A 20072-nucleotide genomic window follows, 5' to 3' on the forward strand; every position below is an offset into this window, starting at 1 on the left:
CCCGCCAGGCCCTCCTGTCTTCCACTGCCTCCCAGAGTTGTGTCAAATTCATGTTGGTAGCTTTGATGACACTGTCCAACCATCTCATCCTGTGTCGTCCATTTCTCCTCTTGCCCTCACACTTTCCCAACATCAAGGTCTTTTCCAAGGAGTTGTCTCTTCTCATGAGATGGCCAAAGTATTGGAGCCTCAGCTTCAGGATCTGTCCTTCCAGTGAGCACTCAGGCCTGATTTCCTTCAGAATAGATAGGTTTGCAGTCCAGGGGACTCTCAAGAGCCTCCTCCAACACCACAATTCAAAAGCATCAATTCTTCGGTGGTCAGCTTTCTTTATGGTCTAGCTCTCACTTCCGTACATCGCTACAGGAAAAACCATAGCTTTGACTATTCAGACTTTTGTTGGCAAGGTGATGTCTTTGCTTTTTAAGATGCTGTTGAGGTCTGTCATCACTTTCCTCCCAAGAAGCAGGTGTCTTTTAATTTTGTGGCTGCTGTCTCCTTCTGCAGTGATCATGGAACCCAAGAAAGTAAAATCTGTCACTACCTCCATATCTTCCCCTTCTATTTACCAGGAGGTGATGGGACCAGTGGCCATGATCTTACTTTTTTTGATGTTGAGCTTCAGACCGTTTTTTGCACTCTCCTCTTTCACCCTCATTACGAGGTTCTTTAATTCCTCCTCACTTTTTGCCATCAGAGTGGTATCATCTGCATATCGGAGGTTGTTGATATTTCTCCCGGCAATCTTGATTCCGGCTTGGGATTCATCCAGTCCAGCCTTTCGCATGATGTTTTCTGCATATAAGTTAAATAAGCAGGAGGACAATATACAGCCTTGTTGTGCTCCTTTCCCAATTTTGAACCAATCAGTTGTTCCATATCCAGTTCCAACTGTTGCTTCCCGTCCCACGTATAGGTTTCTCAGGAGGTAGATAAGGTGATCAGGCACTCCCATTTCTTTAAGGACTTGCCATTCCATATAAGAATACAATTCTACATTGTGATAAATAACTCTTTAAAATGACCTGAAACTCCTAAGGCTGCAGTTCTGTGCACACCTGCCTAAGAACAAGTGCTGTTCAAGAAAGACCTGTCTTCTGCAGAAACATACATGGAACAGGGCTGCAAAGGAAGAGTTGAAATATCTGCCTTCCACAGTAATGGACAGTGCCTGACAGGGGTTGTGGTTCTTCTGGATTCCAGGTCTCAAGGATGACAAGGCTCATGGGGAAGCATTTGCATCTTGTTTTCCTAGAACCTGGTCTTTACTGAAGGAAAAAGGTGCCCTCCTTTCCTTCCCAGTTGCTACCAGACAGCCTTGTCATACATGCCAGATGAGGCTTGTCAGAGTGCTCTGGGGGCTGCCAGGGGAAGTGAGCTGTCTCCTTTCCTTGAGTCTTGTGTGATAGCCGCCTAGAGTGGTCGAAATGACTAGATAGGCGGGGTATAAATAAATAAATAAATAAATAAATAAATAAATAAATAAATAAATAAATAAATAAATAAATAAATAAATAAATAAATAAATAAATAAATAAATAAATAAATAAAAATAAGATTTAGCCACCTGCTGGAAAATATGTGCAACCTGATGGTGGCTTACAGCTCCTAAAATCCCCCAAGCATGTCCAGTAGTGAGGAATTGTGGAAATGATCCTTCACAAGTTATCTCTGCAATATGCCCAGTTAGTAACTGTTAACCTTTCAGATATTTTCATTTGTTCAGTGGCAACCAGAAAGAACTATAAGGCAGTGTCATAACCTCCTAGAGGACAATGGTGATTGCCTGAGAAAACAAGATGTATTTGAGAGGATGGGCAATTAAGAGGAAAGATCTTCTCTCAGATGTGGGGAGCATGAAAGTTCTCATGAATGTTTTTGGCAACATGGAAGCTGTTCTCTGTCCTTCAGATAGACAGTACCTTTTGAGAGGGTGCATTGACCAGTTTTTTCTCTCTTTCAAATTGAAGTCACAATGGTGAGTCTTTCTTTTTCAAATAGGCATCATCTGGATGATGTCACAATAGTGTCTCCTACAGAGACACATCATCACCATGAGTCACAATGGCCAATCTCTCTTTTTCTGGCAGGCAGCAGTATCATACGGGCACATTAGTTTCTCCCACTGACAACATGTGGCAGAGGCAACAGTGTGTCAGTATAGGAGACTCCTTCCCTGAAGCAGGAAGAAGCACATAGACCCATCTCCCTTTCTCTTATTAAGGTGAGTGGGGAAGTATCATTACCTTTTTCACTGGAATGGGCAGCAGCACATAGCTGGAGGCAAGGAAAGAAGGAACAGGGGCTAGCAGGCACCCCAGAGACTAAAGGGCTTTCCTTATATAACGACTATCCAGAAAAGCCTCAAGCAGGGAGCAGAATAAATTAGTGTCATAAGTGCAGCCACCTTTGCCATCATATGGAATCATAAATTGCAATATATCTGTCCAAGTTAAAAGCCGGCACAGAGACGGGTTAATATAATGAGATAGCTACTCAATGTTGAGGTGGAGGAGGAGGAGGAGGAGGAACACTCACATATATTAACTAAACTCATTCAGATTTTTTTTAATTAGCAGCCAAGGAAAAGATTTCTTTGTTCTGGCTTTCTAGTAAGGGGACCTGTGGACAACTGGCACCTTACATGAACCATGGCTGAAAAAGCAGGAGAAGCCTCAGGTTATGATTTCCAGACATCTAAGTTAGGGCTTGTCTACTCATCTGGGTTGGAGCCCATTGGAACAGGATAAACGCGATTGCTAGGAGGTCTAGTGTGCCATTTTGTCCAATCCTCACATCCAAATGGCATAAGGACCTCTAGCAGAAGGAGAGGTTAATACATGTTGGAGTCACAAAATGAGCAGGCTGATAGTTTATGTAGTCACAAGTAATTAGGATAACAAATAGTCTTAGAGAATAGAAGTTAAAGAAGTCAGCCACACCCAAGGATGTCTGCCAGCAGTGCTCCTGATGGGTGACTAGTAGAAGAGGACCTCGAATAAGACGACTGCCCTGCCCCCAGGAGGACTATGTTTATTAACCTTACAAACTCACAGATAGTTGACAGTATACAGATAGCTTGCAGAGTTCCAATAGGATAATGGTTACATAATGCTATTATGATTGGCCCAAAGGAAGGCAATTAAGCAAGCTCTCTATTACCTATGAGAAAGAAGAAGAATGGGTTGTAGCTCCTCCCAGAAGCAGCTGTGGCGTCATCCAGGAGAGTTTGCTCTACTATAGAATAAGCCAACAGCTTAGCAACTTTGGGGAGGGGCATTCCCCCACAAATACACTTTTCTTAAAGATCTGATTGAGAGCCTGCCACAACCTAATACACATACCTAATACACAAATACACTTCTTTCCCTTGTATTATAGGGTCAGTCAAGAAACTGCCATGGTGGGTGGATTCAGCTGTGGACAGTTTCTTGACTGGCCCTATAAGATAAGGAGAAAAAACAGGATTTGCATCTTTTTTTAGTAACTGATGCTGTACATTTTCTCTGCTGTAATGGAGACTAAAAATAATTTTTACTTTCTCTGCCCCTCACCCAAGGAGCAGAGGGAGTGTTCCATTAGCCAATATCCTGAGGTGGCTTTCTTAAGCCACTTATTCCCAGTAATCACACACATTGGAAATGAACCTAAAGAGAGTGCCCCTACCCACATCAAGAAAGGAGAAACCCTGACAGGGCCAGAAAAATGTGGGTAGGCCCACTATGCTGGCTGGCTGCTTTCCTCCAGCAAAGACATCACTTGATCACCATCTTTAGGAGTGAACCAGCCTGTCCTTGCAGCAGACCAAACAGTGTGCTAAATGCCTGTCTAGTCAGCCTTTTAGTCACATTCGATCATTTCTTATTTTTTATTACTAAACTGAGCATGCAGAATATTTCTTTTTTAACGTAACATCCAGAAAAAGAGCCCTGTGCTATTATTTTGCTAAGATGGTCTGTTTTTATAATACATTTTTCCCTGTAACATGCAATACAGGCCGCAACTAGACAGATGCATTTGGAGCAATCTGGGTCACATTTAAAAGGCTCTTATCTTCAATGCAATCTACCTTATTTTGCACTTGAACAATCTTTCCATTCACAAAGATTTCTTCTCCCATGAGAATATCTAATCAGCAGATCACTCCCATTTCTCCCCTTATGATTATTGATGCCACTCCTCCACTCCTTTCCCCACATTATCTCAGCTGTCATTCCACAAGCCACAATGACTTCCCTTTTTGGTTTAATTTAGTAAGTGGCATAGCGCTGCAGCACTACATCACCTAGCATTGATACTTATATGTTAAATAATGTGTGTTGCTTTAGAGAACATTAAAAAAGAATTATAAGAAGAGGAAAATAGAGGTGAGGGTTTTTCTGCCATCCTTTCTATTTTCACAACCCACTGTATACAGCTGCCTACAGCTCTGTTTGAGAGTGAATTAAGCAGCCACCCAGACTACAGAAGAGGATAATCAGGAGCACTTCCAATCACACTAAATAAAATGCAATTTTAGTGCTGTTCCAGAAAGGAGCTGAACAGCTCACAAGAGGGGCAAGATGAATCACTATTACTTTAAACACATGTGGTCACCAGAAAAAAGAAAATTTTGGTTAAACATGTATTCTCAGAACATTAGCAGAGTAAGGAGATATTATTTTGCATTGACACAATGACACAGAGAGAGTAAAACACTGCATCAACTTAGTCTATTAACATATATACAGAGAGAATAGACATTCATCTGGCAGCATAACATGACATGATCCAACACATAGCATAGGAAAAAGTGATCTGACTTACAGCAGATAAAATGTCCCCTTTACACATGACTTATGTACAATTCTGGGACCAATCAGAAAACACATTACTTCATTTTCATTTGCACAAAGTTTCATCATGTACGACAGCTGTACAACAGTCAGTCTCAAACCTTGGTAACTGCACCTGAATACAATCCGTACAATGACTCAGGTAAAATCAGCTATTTTACTTTCAACTATACAACATTTATATTTAATGCATACAGTAGTACCTCAGTTTGCGAACGCCTCCGTTTATGTAATTTTTGGTTTATGAACCGAAATCCATAAGAAATAAAGCCTCGGTTTATGTTTTCTTTTTTTTTTTTTTTGCACTACGAAAGGGTTTTCCCAGGGCTCATTGCACCTATAGCACTGCCCCTTTTGTAGTGCAATTGGCATTTTGGTTTGCGAAATTTCCATGCTACATAACGTCATGTAGAACAGATCCATTTCACAAACCGAGGTACTACTGTATTCATATCAAAATCTCAACAGAACAAATCACATCAAAAAGAAGCAAATAGCAAGCTATATGATCCCCCCAAAATGTAATTCTTTTTTATACTAGTCAGCCTGTTCCCTGTACCTGTTCTGTAAAGCAAAGCAGTGTGTTGCTTATACACTGCCCCATAGCGCTTAAATCACTCTCTGGGAGGTTTACAACATAAATATGCAGGCTACACGTTGTGCCTCCAGAAAGCTGGGTACTCAATTTATTGACCTTGAAAGGATGGAGGGTTGAGTCAACCTTGAGCTGGCTACCTGAGCTCATCAGGATTGAATTCAGGTCATGAGCAGAGTCTTTACTGTAGTACTACAGTTTAACCACTGCACCACAAGGCAAGCAAACCAGAGATTCCCCAGCTACAGAAAAGGGAGGGAAACCTTGCAGGCTTGAAATATTTATCCAGACATCTGGTACAGGAAGAATTTCAAAGGTAGCCTACAGCGGTAGTTCCTTTTCTACCCATTGAGAATTGGGGGAAAGGTGGTAGCAGTCTATCCTATCTGAAGGAATGAGGCATTTCTGTTGACTCAGAGTTTGAACAGGGGATGAAAACTTTGTTAGTGAGGCCCTCTGTTCCCATACAAAATGAGATTGGGGAAAACTTCTACAGAGGATGGACACAAACATGTTGGTAGCACCAAGTAAGGGCTAAGCTTAGTCTCTATTTGGAAAAATGGATGGAGCGTGAGAATGTCACTTCTATAGAACAAATGAAAAATGTGATTGGATTGGAGCAATTTTATTCTATTGCATTATTTAGTAAGAGACAAAAATCCTAAAAATCTACTGAAAGCAAGTAAAAATGCGGATTTCATAAGTGAGATTAGAAACCCCAGGTTCTCTGAGGTAAAAATTGGTGGGAAAGTGTGGCCCTAATCCACAGAGCTGAGTCACCTGAAACATAATAGCTCTGAGGGAAAGGTTGGCAAGGCCCTGTATTTCAAACCCAGAGCCAGTAAACAATGTTATGTGTATCAGACCCAAAAGATTAGGAATGTTAAACAGCAAAAAGGGGGAAATTCCAGTCAGCCAAAGAAGGTATTTTATGTAGAGATAATGGAGCAACTAATGAAGCAGTTACCATGGCAACACAAGTAACAGAGAGGTCAGAGAGCCAAGAGCTTCCTGTGGCTAGGGTCGTCCAATGCTTTTTGATAGAATGTAACAAGAATCTTCTCCCCTTCACGGATTGCTGCCTTATCGTGGCAAAGGGGCTTGAGTAATTCAGAGAAGCTATGGGCTATGTTGTGCAGGGACACCCAAGATGGACAGGTCATAGTGGAGAGTTCTGACTAAACGCAATCCACCTGGAGTAGGAACTGGCAATGCCACTCCAGTATCTTTGCCAAGAATGCCCCATGATCAGAAACAAAAGGCTAAAAGATATGACGCTGGAAGATGGGACCCTCAGGTCGGAAGGCATCCAACATGCTACTGAGGAAGAGTGGAGGACAAGTACAAGTAGCTCCAGAGCTAATGAAGTGGTTGTGCCAAAGCCGAAAGGAGGCTAAGCTGTGGCTGTGCCTGGAAGTGAAAGGAAAGTCCGATGCTGCAAAGAAAAACGCTGCAAAGAAAAACATTGCATAGGAACCTGGAATGTAAGATCTCTGAACTTTGGTAAACTGGATGTAGTCAAACAGGAGATGGCAAGAATAAACATTGACATCCTGGACGTCAGTGAACTGAAGTGAAAGGGAATGGGCGAATTATTATATCTACTATTGTGAGCAAGAATCCCGTAGTAGAAATGGAGTATCCCTCATAGTCAACAAAAGAGTGGGAAAAGCTGTACTGGGATATAATCTCAAAAATGATAGAATGATTTCAATACGAATCCAAGGCAGACCTTTCAACATCACAGTAATCCAAGTTTATGCACCAACCACCAATGCTGAAGAGGCTGAAATTGACCAATTCTATGAAGACTTACAGCACTTTCTAGAACTGACACTAAAGAAAGATGTTCTTGTCATTATAGGGGACTGGAATGCTAAAGTAGGGAGTGAAGAGATAAAAGGAACAACAGGTAAGTTTGGCCTTGGAGTTCAAAACGAAGCAGGGCAAAGGCTAATAGAGTTTTGTCAAGAGAATAAGCTGGTCATCACAAACACTCTTTTCCAACAATACAAGAGGCGACTACACATCAACATCACCAGATGGGCAATACCGTAATCAGATTGATTATATTCTCCGCAGCCAAAGATGGTAGACAGAGTGCCTGAAGAATTCTGGATGGAGGCTCGTAACATTGTATGGGATGCAGCAACAAAAACCATCCCAAAGAAAAGGAAATGCAAGTAAGCAAAGTGGCTATCCAAGGAGGCCTTACAAATAGCAGAGAAGAGAAGGGAAACAAAATGCAAGGGAGAAAGGGAAAGTTATAGAAAACTGAACACAGACTTCCAAAGAATAGCAAGGGGAGACAAGAGGGCCTTCTTAAATGAACAGTGCAAAGAAATAGAGGAAAATAATAGAAAGGGGAAAACCAGAGATCTGTTCAATAAAACTGGAGATATTAAAGGAACATTTTGTGCAAAGATGGAGATGATAAAGGACAAAAATGGTAGGGACCCAACAGAAGCAGAAGACATCAAGAAGAGGTGGCAAGAATTCACAGAGGAATTATACCAGAAAGATCTGGGTGTCCTGGACAACCCAGATACTGTGATTGCTGACCTTGAGCCAGACATCCTGGAGAGTGAAGTCAAGTGGGCCTTAGAAAGCATGGCTAACAAGAAGGCCAGTGGAGGTGATGGCATTCCAGTCAAACTATTTAAAATCTTAAAAGATGAGGCTGCTAAGGTGCTACACTCAATATGCCAGCAAGTTTGGAAAACTCAACAGTGGCCAAGGGGTTGGAAATGATCAGTCTACATGAGAATCCCAAAGAAGGGCACTGTCAAAGAATGCTCCAACTACCATACAATTGCACTCATTTCACACGCTAGCAAGGTTGTGCTCAAAATCCTCCATGGTAGGCTTAAGCAGTATGTGGGCCGAGAACTCCCAGAAGTAGAAGCTGGATTTCAAGGGGGCAGAGGAATTAGAGACCAAATTGCCAACATGCCCTGGATTATGGAGAAAGCCAGAGAATTCTGGAAAAACATCTACTTCTGCTTCACTGACTATGCAAAAGCCTTTGACGGTGTGGACCACAGCAAACTATGGCAAGTTCTTAAAGACATGGGAGTACCTGACCACCTTATATATATCTCCTGAGAAACCTATACGTGGGACAGGAAGAAATAGTTAGAAGTGGATATAAAAACACTGATTTATTCAAAATTGGGAAAGGAGTACGACAAGGCTGTATATTGTCCCCTCAGCTTATTTAACTATGCAGAATACATCATGCGAAAGACAGGACTGGATGAATCCCAAACCGGAATTAAGATTGCCGGAAGAAATATCAACAATCTCCAATATGCAGATGATACCACTCTGATGTCAGAAAGTGAGGAGGATTTAAAGAACCTTGTAATGAGGGTGAAAGAGGAGAGCGCAAAAAATGGTTTGAAGCTCAACATCAAAAACAGATCATGGCCACTGATCCCATTACCTCCTGGCAAATAGAAGCGGAAGATATGGAGGAAGTGACAATTTTTACTTTCCTGGGCTCCATGATCACTGCAGATGGTGACAGCAGCCACGAAATTAAGGCACCTGCTTCTTGGGAGGAAAGCGATGACAAACCTCGACAGCATCTTAAAAAGCAGAGACATCACCTTGCCGACAAAGGTCCACATAATCAAAGCTGTTTTTTCCAGTAGGGATGTATGGAAGCGAGAGATGGATCATAAAGAAAGCTGACTGCTGAAGAATTTATGCTTTTGAATTGTGGTGCTGGAGGAGGTTATTGAGAGTCCCCTGGACTGCAAGGAGAACAAACCTATCCATTCTAAAGGAAATCAACCCTGAGTGCTCACTGGAAGGACGAAGCTGAGGCTGCAATACTTTGGCCATCTGATGAGAAGAGAAGACTCTTTGCAAAAGACCCTGATGTTGGGAACGTGTGAAGGCAAGTGAAGAAGGAGAAGACAGAGGATGAGATGGTTGGACGGTGTCTTGGAACTACGAATATGAATCCGACCAAACTCCAGGAGGCAGTGGAAGACAGGAGGGCCTGATGTTCTCTGGTCCATGGGGTCACGAAGAGTCAGACATAAATAAATGACTAAACAACCGGAATCTTCTACGTAGCTCAGACCATGTTATTTATGTTGATAATAATAAGTATCTTGCACTAAAAGATTCTTGCTCACAGTTACAATATGTCACCCGGATATAGTCCCTAAGGAAAATATGTTAGAATATGAAAATATTATTTATTTATTTATTTATTTATTTATTTATTTATTTATTTATTTATTTATTTATTTAATTATTTGATTTATACCCCGCCCGTCTCGTCTAAAAGATCACTCTAGGCGGCTTCCAATATAGTAAAAACAGTGAAATAATATAAAAAACACACACAATTACATAAATCATATTGTAATAAACAGAATACAACAATAGAATAGAAAATACATAAGGAGAGAATAAAGAAAAGTCAGATATTAACTGGAGGGAAGGCCTGAATGTATAGCCATGTTTTTAATTGACTTTTAAAAGTGTCCAAAGTGGGGGCCGCCCGGCTCTCAGGAGGGAGATTGTGCCAGAGGCGAGGAGCCACCGCCGAGAAGGCCCGGTTTCGTGTCCTTTCTTTCTGGGCCTCCCTCGTCGTTAGGCTCCTCAGCCTCACCTCCTGGCTCATGCGGGTGATCCAAGTAGATCTAGGTGGAAGCAGGCGTTCCATAAAGTATCGAGGTCCTAAACCGTTTAGGGCCTTATATGTAAGCATTAACACTTTGAAGCCAATGCGGAAACGGATGGGCAGCCAATGCAGCATGGCCAGAGTAGGAGAGATATGTTGGCATTTTCTCACTCCAGTGAGGAGTCTGGCCGCCGCATTCTGCACCACCTGAAGTTTCCGCATCAGCTTCAAAGGGAGCCCCACGTAGAGCACGTTACAGTAGTCTAATCTAGAGATTACAAGTGCATGTACTAAGGTAGTGAGCGCCCCCGTGTCTAGGTAAGGTCGCAGCCGGGCAATCCGCCAAAGGTGGAAAAAGGCGGAGCAGACTACCGACGCCACCTGTGTTTCCATGATGAGCGTCAGGTCCAGGTGTACTACCAGGCTGTGGACCCCACTCTTTGCGGCCAGGGCCACCCCCCCAAAACATGAGGGAGTTTCCCAAGCCACCATCCACAGGGCCACCCACCCTCAGAACTTCCGTCTTGTCCGGGTTCAGCCTTAGCCTGTTCTCCTGCATCCATTGCAGTATGGCCCCCAGGCAGCGCTGGAGGGACAGGACGGCATCACTTGCAGTTGGTAAAAAGGAGATGTAGAGCTGGATGTCATCAGCATATTGATGACACGATGCTCCACATCCCCTGATGACCCCACCCAGCGGCCTCATATAGATGTTAAACAGCATTGGGGAGATGATCGACCCCTGTGGAACCCCACATTCTATTAAAAGGATTGGTTCTGAAATAGTGGTGTTGCCTATGGTAAAAATTCCCATAAGATATAAGGGATGGTCAGGAGTTTGGAAGGTGGCCATATCTTATCAAATTCCTGCCCCATGGTTAGTAGGCCTAGATTTAGCTGAGCATTTGCAGAGTGTTTTTGTGACAACTCGCTCTATGAGATGGCAGAGGATGGGCAGGATCTGTCCTCCATCATCCCAGAGTGCAGGACACGTAACAATGAGCTCAAGCGTCAGGAAGCCAGATTTCGGCTGAATATCAGAAAAAAAAACTTTACAACTGTTAGAGCAGTATGACAATGGAACCCATGACTTCAGGAGGTGGTGAGCGCTCCAACGCTGGAGGCCTTCAAAAGAAAATATCTCAGGTCTGCTTTTATGTGGATTTATGCATTGAGATTTGATGGCCTTGTAGGTCCCTTTCAGCTGAATTATTCTGTGATTCTCCAGTGTTGCTGATGTTGGGCTCTCCATAAAAAGTTTATTTTTATTCTCACCATGAAAGTTTTTTCTTATTTTTTTCCGCCTTCCTGGCTTGAAAAGCTTGCCCTCATTGATGTGACCAATTTTTTCCAGCCTGCCTGAACCTGGACCCTTCTAGACAGGTTAGCTACCTTCAGATCATGGGATTTTATAGTCCAAGAGATTGGAACAGTTTTAGTCTGGAGAAGACTGGGTTATTCAAGCTATTCCTCATGAGCAGCCCTATGGAGTTATTGAATGGGTGGGTCTGTTTAATTTATCCGACATGCTCAAAAGATCACCACTTTACTCACTTTAAGGGTGGAATCCTGCCCACAACACTGTGGATGGTTTGTCCCCCCCCCCCGGCAATGTGAGAACTACCTGATCCTCAGAAATAACACTTTTGGTGCGATCTTAACAGAGCTGTCATGAAAAAGGAGGAGAAAAATGTGATGGCCCTGACCTCTAAAGAAAGAAAAACTTCATCATCATCATCTTAGAAATGCAGAGCTAGAAGGGACCCCATGAGTCCAGCCCGTCAAAGGAAGCACACTGGGGAATTGAACTCCCAACCATAACTAAATCATGGAGCCATCCGGCAGTTTCATCCTTCCAGCAAAAAAAAATTCAAGAGAGTTCAGATAGGTTGTTGTTTCTTTTCTGGGTTAGAATTAGGGTTTTCTGTCCACCAGTTGCTATGGAGTTCACGGTGTTGGTGTGTAGTGGACTAGGGTTCAAATCCCTGCTCAGCCATGGAAATTCACCAGAGGAAGTGGAACTGATAAAACCACTCCTTGAAACCCCTAGTACAGGTTCTGATTTGATGGCATGAAACACACACACACACACACACACACACACACACACACTAGATTCCCTCCTAAATTACAGTGTCCTCTAAACTGTGGTGCCCTGGCAAGAGAAAAAAAAAGGAAAAAGAAACAAACCACCACCAACATGCTTTCAAAGATAATTCCACTTCTTCAGGCTGTACACCAAGTTCTGGTGGGTAGTTGTCCCCCGCCAAGTTTTTAGGCATTATTAAAGTCTCAGAGTCTCAGGGCAAGTTCCCAGGCCAGGCTGAAATGGAAAGAGGCACAGTCTGCAAAAGACTACCAAAAATTGAAATGTTTCTTTCTGAAGAGTGGGAGAGTAAAGATGTAGAAAACTACAATACTCAGCATTCCCATATGGGTTTGGGAGGAAGCATCCGGAGCTTCGGAACAGCTGCAGTTTGGGGCGAGCGCGTGAGCCAGGCAGGGGAGGGAGGTCATGATGATGATGATGGGCCATGTGTGAAGGGGGGAAGGAGGCAGGGAGATCGAGGTCACTCAGCTGAGAGCTCCGACTTGCTCGGGACGTGGCGCCAGGGCACAGTTGAGGAATGCCCAGGCTGGGCTCGGTAGGCGAGCACGCAAGCCTGCTCTGGGTGCACAGCGAGAGCTGCAGAAGCGGAGGCAAGGCGGGAAGGCAGAGATGCCGGGATGCCAATCCTGAGCCGGAGGAGCTGCAGATTTTGACCCAATGGGGTGATGGTGGCAGCAGGAGCAGCAAGTGAAGGTGAAGGTGGCAGTGGAGGCGCCACCACGTCCACGCCTGGAGGCAGTGCTGGGGGATGCTCCGCGGAGCCTTGGACCGAGCTGCGTCTGCTGGGGAGACCCACGCTAAGAGCCACGGGCTGGCGATGGAGCCCCAGTGAGCTGCAGAACAGCGGGGGGGCTGCGGCTTGTGGGGACCATGGCGCTGCACCCCTGCTTGAGTACCCACCGCTGGTGGACGACCAAAGCTGGGCAGGGCTTCCCAACCAGGGGCTTCCCTCTGCAGGAGGAGAAATTTTCCTTTAAAGACTGACATGGAGGGCAGGCGAGCCTGGATGACAAGCAGAAGAGTAATCCCCAGCCGCCTTTATTTCTCTCTCCCCCCCCCGCAAGATATCTCTATACCTGTATTCAGTGGTGGAATTCAGCAGGCCAGCAAACGGTTCTGCAGAACCGATAGGTGCAAACCGGCTGAATCCCACCACTGATCTCGACCCCTTTTCAACGAATAGACCTAGACATAGTGGGACCCCTACCCAAAGTTACCAAGCATGGGAATAGATTTATTTTATCAATAATTGATTATGCCACAATGTATCTGGAAGTTGTACCTTTGCTGAATACTGAAACAGAGACAGTGGCAGATGCACTAATAAATGATACGTGCCACATGGGCTTCATTTCCAAGATAATTACCAATTTGGGGACTTCATTTACTTCCAAATTAATGAAAAGATCGTGGCAAGTCTGCGGCATTACTCACGTCATGTCATCCCCTTATCATCTCCAGACCAATGGTTTCGTTGAGAAATTCAATGGTACCCTAATGAGGATGATTCGAGCATATACAGCTGAGAATCCAAATGACTGGTACCATAGATTACCATTGTTATACACCTATAGATCTGTACCCCAGGAAAGTACAGGATTTAGCCTTTTTGAATTATTGTTTGGAAGGAAAGCTAGGGGACCCCTAGATCTACTCCATCAAAACTGGGAGGAACATAGAGCGGATGATCCTGAGTCAGTTGTCCAATACATTGATGAACTGATGAACTCCTTGCAACAGTCTCTGGAGTTAGCAGCAGAGAACTTAAAGAGCAATCAGGGAAAGCAAAAACATTGGTATGACAAGAGGGCCAGGGAAAGAGTATTTAATATATATTCTTCCTGGGTTCCTCTATCAACTTCTTTTTTTTTTTTGTATAACTTGCGATAAAAATGTTCGACAGTTTCCTTTAATTCTTCCTGTTTAAATTTATCTATTCCTTTTTCATCTGTCAGAGTTTGGATTATTGTCTTTGTAAGCAGCCCCTTATCTCCAAGAAGATTTATGGGGGTGCCGGAAATTGGGATGAGTACGAAATCCAGACAAACCTCTAACTGCTGAGCAGAGCCACTTAGATCTCAGCCAGGTCCTGTCTAAATTTCTTCCTCAGAAAGCCAATCTCCTTATTAAGAAAGCAACACACACAGACACATCCTTGAGTTATTCTCAGAATAATCTGGCTCTAAATCTTCGGTAGCGAATACACATGGCCAATTAGACATACAGCTAGTCTGTTCAAGAACTAATACATGCAGATTTAGACATAACTGCTTTATTGAAAAGAATTGCTTTAGAAAAGGTTTCAGTTGATAGTAAAATAGTATAGTAGGTACATTTTCATTCAAGACCAACGGAACACTCCACTCCCCCCACTCCAGCTGGAAAAATAAAGAAATGAAACTATGCTAACTAATCTAAAGGGTAACATAGTCCATCTCACGTGTCTTGGGTCTTCAAAGGCTGATGCTAGATGAAAACCTGTTGACTTCCATCAGTCCAAGGTAGGAAAAATAGTCCATTATGGGAAAAGCACGTGTCTGCCCCTTTCTCAGGCAAACTCCATCTTTTTCCAACTCCTCACTAACTTCCTTCTTCTTCCCAGAATGCTTCATAAGGAACACCCCCTCCTGGGTCTTGTTGTTCCGCCTAACTTTCTCATGGAGCTTCAGTTGTTATCATTCTTTGTGGCAGAATTATTTTGACTACGAAAGTCTCTGCTCTCTACTCAGCTTAGCAACGAGATAACCAGAGAGCGAAGCTTCTCTGAAACAGCATGTAAAACTTTCCTACTACAGAACAGACTTTAAATCAAAATGGATGCTATTGGGACAATCTTAGGACTACATATCCCATTCTAATACACATAAAAACACAAATCATCACATGCCCCCCCTGATTATCGTTAAAATTCAGAGCAGTTAATCTGATCTAATTTTAAGAAATCAAGCAAAAGTAACTAAAAAGTAATTCAAAGTAATTAACTGGTTATATCTCAAAATTCACCTACAGATTAACTATTACAATACTGAAACATAGCACACTGTTGAATACATCGTTTCAACGTTCAGGTTCATAAGAATCTTCACAGTACATTCTAGAAAGACCATCTGCCACTACATTCAATTTTCCAGGAATGTGTTGAACTTCAAAATCAAAATCTTGCAAAGCTAGACTCCATCTCAACAATTTTTGGTTGTGAGATTTCATCTTCTGTAACCAAACTAAAGCTCTGTGATCTGTTTGGAGTGTAAACTTACGACCCCATAGGTAAGGTCTAAGTAAATTGAGAAACCAAAATATAGAAAGAGCCTCTTTTTCAGGTACTGCGTAATTTCTCTCTCTATCCAAGAGTTTTCTAGAGAAGTATGAGATAGGGTAAAGGTTCCCATCTTCTCCTTGCTGTAACAATACTGCTCCAAGGCCTAATTCAGAGGCATCTGTTTGTAAAATGAATGGTTTGTCAAAATCAGGGGATTTCAGTATAGGCGCTGTTACATACAGCACTGATGTTACCTGTCTGTCATGGGTTTGGAGGGAAAGTTCCATCCTATGGGGAGTGGAAGGCGGGACATCAGGAGGAGGGGCTGTACTGTATATATATGTGGAGCGTGTGTGGAGAGCTGGAGGAGAAGCTGGAGGAAAAGCTGAGAGAAGAAGCTTGAGTGGGAGTCTGTGTGTCAGACAGGGTACTACTGTGTGTCAGTCAGTACCAACCTGATAGGTTCAGGTGTCTGTATGGTTAGCCAGAACTGATAGGTTCAGGGTCTGTGCTTCAAGTTAAGTGTTCTGTGTGAACCAAACTGTGTGTATGTATGATTGAGACTAAGCCACGTTACTGTATCTTATTCACTTGATCCTTTTATTTTTCCCTGTGTGTTATTTGAATAAACCTTGTTCGTTTATTTGTTAAAAATCCATCCCTGGTCTGTGTGACTTCTTATAGGGAATGGTTGGTGGCAGCTTAGTGAAACTGTGGCATATCCCAGTAGGTCTGGGTTTGTCACATTGATTGGTGTCCAGCGTGTGGGATACGACTGGTCCAGTTGTCCAGTGGTACAGCAAAGCCTTGGCAAGTGTGCCCAGAGCAAGGGGGGTCTAGTCAGGGACAATCTGAGAGCACGTAGGTAATCTTCTAGGTGTACCTCACGGGGGGGTGCGCTAGTAGAAGAACGTGTAACCTCAGATTGGGGACTAGATTAGGGAGCTCTGAGGCAGCCTGTTTGGGCGGGAAAAAAGCTGAGGCAAAACTGTAAAGTAACAGTGATCTAGCCTGCCTGCTGAGAGGCCTAGCAGAGGGGGGTAGACTCTGGCTCGCAACTGTTGCAAGTTAGTGCTGAAGAACAGCAGTAATCTATAGAAAGCTGGTTCTGAGGCAAGAGAAAAAAAAAAGTGGTCGCTTTATTTTGAGGCTTGACTTTTGAAAGCAGCCTGTTCTGGGGGGGGATTATGCCCTTGACTCGAAGCCAAATGGCAGAAATGGGTGAAGTGAAAGACCCCCAGGTTGACCAAGGTTCTGAGGATGAATTTGGCTCAGTGCAGGGTGACAGCACGGGAGAACAGAACCCAGAACTCAGGAAAATGCTCATAGCCCAACAGCATGAACTGAGGATGAGGCAATTTGAAATGGAGGAAAGATTAGAGAGAGAAAAAATGGAGGAAAGGGAAAGAGAGAAACAAAGGCAATTTGAAATAGAGAAAATGGAAAGAGAAGAAAGAATGGAGAGGGAGAGAGAGAAAATTGCTCTGGAAAAAGAAAGAATGGCGTTTGAGTTAAGAAAATTGGAACTGATGAATCAGAATAATAATAACAATAGGGATTCTGAGGGAGGCCAATTGTCTAAGACTGACCTGAAGAAATTCCCTGTATACCACAAGGGAGATTGTCCTGAAGTGTTCTTTTCCCTAGTGGAAAGAGCGTTTGTGGACTTCTCAGTAAGGGAAACTGAGAAGATGACCATCATGCGATCTTTAATCAGTGGCAGCCTTGCAGAAGTCTATGCAGAGATGCCAGAGGAACTGATGAAAGATTTTGCAGAGTTTAAAAAACTGGTGTTTGCCAGACATGGGATAAATGCGGAACAGCTGAGGCAAAGATTCAGGTCAATCACCAAGAAACCAGAGCAGACTTTTACCCAAGTGGGGGCCCAATTGGTGAGGCTGCTAGAGAAATGGCTATCTCAGGAGGGGACAGAGACCTTTCAGCAGCTCAAAGACTTGATAGCGCTGGAACAGTTCTATTCAGTCCTGCATGGGGAACTGAAATTCCAGGTGAGGGAAAGGAAACCGAAATCTGTGGCAGAAGCAGCCGAGATCGCAGATTTTATTTCCCAAATAAGAAAGCCCTTGGGTGAGGGGAAATTGATGGGGAAACCTAAAGAAACCTACAGCAAGTACTCTCAGGGACCAGGGAAAAGCCAGCAAGGGGGAGGGGCCCATGGTGAAGGGAAGCCCTCAGACATGAAACCAAGACCTCAGATTTTGGAGGGAAAACCAAAACAAGATGAGAAAGACTCAAAATATAGCAGAAAATGTTATTTCTGTCAGGGAAAGGGCCATCTAATCTCAGAGTGTGAGAAATTAAAGCAGCTAAAAGGAATTGTGCCTCAGGATTCGAGTGGAACCAAGCCAAAAGCTGTGTTCTGTGTCCAGAAAGAGCAAAGCTCCTTGTCACTGAGGGAGCCTGTTGCCATGGCTACTCAATCTGGAACAGTGACATCTGCTGATCAGGCTGAGGAAAATGGTCCTCTTGTGGAGGTCAGGTGCTGCTTGCTCGTGAGAACAGATTCTCAGTTGTTTGAAACAGCAGGGGTGGACGTAGGAATACTTGACCATCAGTATCGGGGGCTGAGGGATACTTGTTCCCAGGTGACCCTGTGCCATCCAGATATTATTCCTAGGGAATATATAATCCCAAATGAGAGCATGAAGGTGGCAGGGATTGAGGGGCAGGTGATCTCACTGCCAGTAGCGGAGGTACCTGTGAACTTTCAAGGCTGGAGGGGAGTTTGGCGGCTAGCGATTTCATCGACTCTGCCAGCAGCCGTGCTCGTGGGAAATGACCTGGCTGAACATGTGAAACGGGTGCTAGTGATTACACGCTCACAAGCCACCACAGGGACAGTTCAGGGGGGTAATGATGAGCCAGAGACGGAAGCAGAGGGGAGTTCAGAAGCTGTGGTGGAAACCTTGACCACTGACAGCCGATTTGGCCAAGAGCAAAAGGCAGACGCCACTCTCCAAAAATGTTTTGAACGGGTGACAGACGCCCAGCTAACACCTGAGACCCCAGTGAGATTTTGTGAGAGAAAGGGAATTTTATATAGAGAGACCCTGAGGAATATCTCAAAAGGGGGAGATGGGATCCGAAGTCAGCTAGTGGTACCTGAAAAGTATCGCCCCATGATCTTACAAAGGGGGCACTCTGACATGTTTGCTGCGCACTTAGGGGTGAACAAAACACAGCAGAGAATCACACAGAATTTTTACTGGCCTGAAATAGGGAAGCAGATCAAAGAGTTCTGTAAACAATGTGATGTGTGTCAAAGGCAGGGGAATAGCCGCGACAGGACCAAAGCAAAGTTGTGCCCTTTGCCTGTGATTGACACTCCGTTCAAATGCATAGGGGTGGATATTGTGGGACCTTTGCCGAAGGCCACAAAGAGGGGGAACAGGTTCATTCTCACCATTGTGGACCATGCCACGAGGTACCCTGAAGCCATACCCTTGACTAACATTGAAACTAACACAGTGGCAGATGCCTTGGTGGGGTATATGTCCAGGATGGGATTTGCCTCAGAAATAATCACAGATTTGGGCGCATCGTTCACATCGAAGCTCATGAAACGCTTATGGCAAATCTGTGGAATTAAGCACAAGGAAACCACTGCCTATCACCCTGAAAGTAATGGGTTAACTGAGAAGTTCAATGGGACTCTAATGCGCATGATTAGGGCTTACTTGGCAGAGAATCCAAACAATTGGGACCAGAAGCTGCAATCCCTTTTGTTTGCTTATCGATCAGTGCCACAAGCCAGTACCGGGTTCAGTCCGTTTGAACTTTTATTTGGGAGGAGGGTGAAAGGGCCCCTTGATTTAATCAAGCAAGATTGGGAGCAGATCACCCAGGATGACCCACAAGATGTTGTGACCTATAGAGACTCTTTAAGGAATGACCTAAAGAGAAACCTAGAGCTAGCAGCAGAGACCCTGCAAGCTCAAAAGGTCAGAAAGAAAGCTTGGGATGACCAGAAAGCCAGGGAGAGGCACTTTGACCCAGGGGAGGAAGTGCTTTGGCTTAGGCCCTGCAGAGAGAACAAACTGCAGCTGGGTAGCCCAGAAATAAAATACTTGGGTCACATAGTAGGGGGAGGAGTGATCAAACCCCTAGAGGCCAAGATAGAAGCAGTTCGTGATTGGCCCAGACCCAACACCAAGAAAAAAGTCAAATCATTTCTTGGGTTGGTGGGCTACTACAGAAAGTTCATCCCGAGGTTTAGCGAGATTGCGGCTCCGCTGACCGATCTGACGAGGAAGAAGGCTGATGACCGCATCCCGTGGACCAGTGACTGTGAGGGGGCGTTCCGGAGGTTGAAGGAGGCGCTCATCAACTATCCAGTGCTGCGTGCTCCAGACTTCGACCGGGAGTTCATCATCTACACCGATGCATCTAACAGCGGGGTAGGAGCAGTTCTTTGCCAGGAGGATGAGAATGGTGACCAGCATCCAGTGTCCTACCTGAGTAGGAAACTCCAGAAAGGTGAGAGACATCTGGCAACTGTGGAAAAGGAGTGCCTGGCCATAGTCTACGCGATCCAGAAGGCCAAGCCTTACATCTGGGGAAGACATTTTATTCTGTGCACTGACCATTCACCACTGCAATGGTTAAAGACA

At 44.2% G+C, this 20072-nt stretch overlaps 1 protein-coding gene across 6 annotated transcripts in view; it reads right to left on the bottom strand.

Moving 5' to 3' along the window:
• Positions 1-16080: 16080 nt before the first annotated feature.
• The window catches only part of SLC25A38 (solute carrier family 25 member 38), a 213851-nt gene continuing 209859 nt past the window's right edge, over positions 16081-20072 (bottom strand). For all 6 annotated transcript variants that reach the window (XM_073003551.2, XM_073003550.2, XM_073003552.2 and 3 more), the window contains one exon: positions 16081-19928. In XM_073003551.2, coding sequence (XP_072859652.2) covers positions 19629-19928 — 300 coding nt within the window. In that variant the 3' untranslated portion in view covers positions 16081-19628. The remainder of the gene's footprint in view (positions 19929-20072) is intronic.

This window comes from Pogona vitticeps, chromosome 6, assembly GCF_051106095.1.
Source record: "Pogona vitticeps strain Pit_001003342236 chromosome 6, PviZW2.1, whole genome shotgun sequence".
In the NCBI taxonomy this organism is placed as follows: domain Eukaryota; kingdom Metazoa; phylum Chordata; class Lepidosauria; order Squamata; family Agamidae; genus Pogona; species Pogona vitticeps.